This window comes from Coptis chinensis, chromosome 6, assembly GCF_015680905.1.
Source record: "Coptis chinensis isolate HL-2020 chromosome 6, ASM1568090v1, whole genome shotgun sequence".
NCBI lineage: Eukaryota > Viridiplantae > Streptophyta > Magnoliopsida > Ranunculales > Ranunculaceae > Coptis > Coptis chinensis.
The window spans coordinates 17,000,878-17,005,325 of NC_141461.1; the positions used below are offsets into that span (position 1 = coordinate 17,000,878).

Consider the following 4,448-nt stretch of genomic DNA (forward strand, 5'->3'; position numbering starts at 1 on the left):
CTCTGCCACATGGTTGCTCCGCGTGACAGAGAGGGGGCAATATGTGGACCTTCATAAATGGTCCACATGACATTATCTGATCCTCCTATTCTATGGCTTCGTTGGATCGATTGGGTGCAATGGGACATCTAGCTTGATGGAATGCTTTCGGCCCGACCTGATGTCTCAATGGACCCGGTGGGCATGTTCTCGGACATGGCACCCGTGATGACCCTTTATATCTGCGAGGCTTAGCGGGGCTTGCGGCCGGGCAATGAGAATTCCCAAAGATATAACGCGTCTCTATGGACCCAACTAGGCACGTTCTCTGGACATGGCACCCAGACTGGATCCTTCATATCTGCAGGCTTAGCCCTGGTTCGTAGCCAAGGCACAGCATGGCATGTGGGCCAAGCCTCACTGTAAGCCCGTAATCAGCCGAAAACAAGGCTCAGCCGGATCCCACAGAATCTGGAGGCTTTGACTCTATTCAAGGTACCTGAAAACTAGGGATAAAGATCCAGATTCAGAGATTCTCTAGGTTTTCGGGTGGTTACATATTGAAGAGTTTTTCAGCAACAGAACTATATTGGAAGCTTTATACTCCGTTGACTTTCAGAGACTTGATCCCTTTGGGGTATGTAGGTAGCCACAGAACTAAAAAGTGGTTCAGTCTCAAACATCCAAACAAATCATCCCATTACTATCATTATTATTCAAGTGTGTGTCATTCTGTGGGTTGTGATATTCAGAAGGTAGATTTTTAAAAGTGTCTGGGTAGATCTGTTTTGCTTCAGTTTTGCCCAGACAAGTAGCACATCTTTGGCACCAAAGAGCAAACCATAGAATGAGATAAGACGATAAAGACACATTTTATGAATGTTTTTTGTTTATTCATGAACTTCAATAATTTCATCACCAATAGCTACATGAACATGTGTACTGACATCTGCAGTGCCGGAAGGAGCGCCAACAGCAGCATTGTTGCCATCCATTTCATCCGCTGATCTCTTGTTCGCGGCATTACTTCCAACTGATAACCACTGGACTTGTAACTGTAACTGCTCAAATTTGTATATGAACAGTAAAGCGATTCTCATTCTCTTTTCTAGTTTCCTAGCAGGGCTCTGGAGAACATACTCTAGTGCCACAATTGGGAGTTCAGTTAGAAAGAGACACCTTGTCAACAAATAGTTGCTCCATTCGATGATATAACGCTTTGAATGTTCCATGCCTTCCATCTTCAATAAAATCTTTTATGATTAGACGTTCATCTGAATCGAAAAAAAGGGGACAATTCAATAACTGTCCGATCTCTGTAATAACCTGTAATGGATGATTTGGGACAAATTGCGAATGAGAATCCGCTGCATTCAGGGAAATATTCTTAACTTGGGGATACTTCATTTTCACAGGGTTGATTACTGTCTTTTGAAACCAATGATTACTGGTGTCCCTAGTCATCCACAAATCCTTTGCTAGCCTTCTTTTGTACATATGGATATTGATAAAACGCATGGAGTGACATAATTGTAAGCACTAATGTTATAAATAATATAAAAATATAGTTTACAATCTTAAATATATAGTTTTATTTAACTTATTATTGAATGACATAATTACTTATATAAATATTTAAAAAACAACTCATTCGTGTGGTATTTTTGTATTTTTAGTACACATTTTTTAATATAACTAATAAAAAAATAGTGTAAATAGTAAATATCTTAAAAACCGAAATGAAAAACCCCAACCAATGGTTACCTGCTAGGAACCAATGGTTATAGGTATGGTTCACAATTTTAAAAACCGCAAAGAACCCCAACCAAAATTGAAACAGTAAAATTAAATGGTTTTTGGTTCTTATAACACTAAGAACCGGACCGTTGACACCCTTATTCAGTCTGACTGAAAGAAAATTTTGACATTAGCATTTTTTGTGTCGTGAAACACATCTTTGGCACCAAAGAATGAGATAAGATGATAAAGACGCATTTTATGAATGTTTCTTGTTTATTAATGAACTTCAATAATTGCATCACCATTAGCTACATGAACATGTGTACTGACATCTGCAGTGCCAGCAGGAGGAGCGCCAACGGCAGCTTTATTGCCTTCCACGGGTTCACTTCCATTAGCTGATCTCTTGCTCGCAACATTATTTCCAACTGATAACCACTGGACTTGGGATTGCAATTGTTCAAATTTGTACATGAACTGTAAAGCAATTCTCATTCTCTTTTCTTGTTTCCTGGCAGGGCTCTGGAGAACATATTCTAGTGCCACATTTGGGAGTTCAGTCAGAAAGAGAGACACCTTGTCCACAAATAGTTGCTCCATTCGTTCATATAACTCTTTGAATGTTCCATACCTTCCATCTTCAATGAAATCTTTTATGATTAGACGTTCATCTGAATCGAAAAAGAGAGGACGATTCAGTAACTGTCCGAGCTCTTTAATAACCTGTATTGGATGATTTGGAACGAATTGCGTATGAAAATCTGCGCCATTCAAGGAAATGTTCTTCTTAACTTGGGGATATTTCATTTGCAAAGGGTTGATTACTGTCTTTCGAAACCAATGATTACTGATGTCCCTAGTCATCCACAAATCCTTTGCTAGCCTTCTTCTGTGCCTATTACTAAAACCCAAAGAATCTAATCTCTTGTCAGCAAAATAAATCATACTAAAAGCTTCATCTAAAGCGTCAACTAAGGGTCTGCTAAATTCAGATGGTAACAAAATATCTGACAGCCTTACAAGGATTACAAGTAAGAGACAATTGTTGGTTCCTTCGATAGTACGTGATTCTTGAGATGGATGATTTCTGGATAAGAGATGGATGAGGCGGCGTGGTTCATCCTCCCGGCATTTTTTCCTCCAACTAGTCAAGTCTGCAGCAGCATTCTCACCAAGATAATCAGTGGCATTTCTTTTGGACCCGGAGATTAGTTTCCCCCTAGTTAAAAATATAACCACTTTATCCATCCGGTTGAGACCTATTTCTGTTGCAAACAATACGTGAATGACAATATCTTCTAAGACTTGGCATGTTTTCATGATACCAGAGAAAATTTTCCAATTTAATAGCAATTTGGAAAACACCTTGAAGGCCTGAAATTGGTCGCAACTCCATTCAATCCATGATGCGTCTTCTTCAGGTTTGAAGGGGTTCAATTGGCTTGCGACGAAAAACAACCTAAAAGTGATGGCCAATGTACCCAACACTAAGGTGATAATTTGTGATACCACGACAATCCAAACTGACCATTTATAATCTGAAACTTCATCGCAAAACCTCAAGTGCTTAAGAAAAAATGTCCGAAAAGCAACTTCTAGTAAAAGCAGCGGAGATATTGTGCACAGCAGGCCTACAGCAGGATAGTGCGCAATCGAGCAGACTCTCAATTGATGATTATATATGGAAATAGACTTAAAATGCAGCTCAAGTCCTTCTCTATACCCCAGTTCTACGCCATATGCATATTTTCCTTGTTCTCTCCAAATCTCTCTGAATGCGTCGGCCATAAATCTAGAGTAGAAAGTAAAATACCACATTATGATGAGAATTAACATCATTAATAGCAAAATGATGATATGTTCTACGAAAAAAAGGGAAAAGATCACGCCTGTAGCCATTTGTATGCAAGCATTAACAATAACAGTAACTACAAGGATGGTCAAGGAGGCCATATTAACAAACAACTCAGAACCTTCCATATTGGCCACGCAAGGCAGGAAAAATCCCATTGAAATGCATATTAAAGTAGTGCCACAAAGTTTAGATAGTTGATCCTGTGGACTCGGCATTGGAGTAGTGAGATCAAATGGGACTTTTGTTGCAATTGCAAGAAGAGAGAGTGTCAATGAATTGAGTGAGAAATATTTACAAGGTAACCATGGTTTTTTTTGACGATATCCAAGATATACATCAGAAATGATTAAGAGTAAACATACCAAAGTGGCTGTGGTGATATATAGACCAATAAGTGGCAGTGGAGCAGCATACCTGTTATCTAATATCCCCCCTAGACACTGTAGTTTCTCCATTAGCGTTATTTGCATTCAGCGAAGCCTCATTTTCGTAGGTTTTTTTCTTTGGCTTGTAACCTTTCCTCTTGTTTGACTTAGGGACCTTGACATCGCGTTGTAGACTTGTAGCCAAGTAGGTAACGACTTCTTTCAGTCAAATAGCTAATAATTGACTAAACACGCTTTTCAAGTAGTAAAGTACTGTTGGGGATTGCACCAATACCAATAGGTTCCCCACTACACAGATAACTTGTATGAACACACTTCAACTCCGGACAAAATCTAAATATCAACTACAACCTATACTAACATGCCCAACTCACTAAACAACTATCAACAACATATAATAATGTAAAGCAGTTAAACAACAAACCACAACACAAAGATTTACCGTTCGCCAACGATGCCTACTTCCACAAGAGCCGTTCTTAATAAAG

General features: G+C 39.1%; 1 protein-coding gene across 1 annotated transcript; it reads right to left on the reverse strand.

Moving 5' to 3' along the window:
* Positions 1-1,973: 1,973 nt before the first annotated feature.
* On the reverse strand, positions 1,974-4,131 carry LOC147491814 (uncharacterized). Its single transcript, XM_086568637.1, has 2 exons — positions 3,989-4,131; positions 1,974-3,511 (listed from the first exon to the last, which is right to left on the reverse strand). The coding sequence occupies exons 1-2, from the start codon at positions 4,042-4,044 to the stop codon at positions 1,996-1,998; spliced, it is 1,572 nt and encodes a 523-aa protein (XP_086424763.1). The 5' UTR covers positions 4,045-4,131; the 3' UTR covers positions 1,974-1,995.
* Positions 4,132-4,448: the final 317 nt, after the last annotated feature.

Bases quoted from the DNA above. Each gene is read 5' to 3' on its own strand.
- LOC147491814 (XM_086568637.1), bottom strand. From the start codon at position 4,044: ATGCAAATAACGCTAATGGAGAAACTACAGTGTCTAGGGGGGATATTA. The intron at 3,512-3,988 runs GTATGCTGCTCC...TTTCTACTCTAG, and splicing joins GGGGGGATATTAGATAACAG to ATTTATGGCCGACGCATTCA.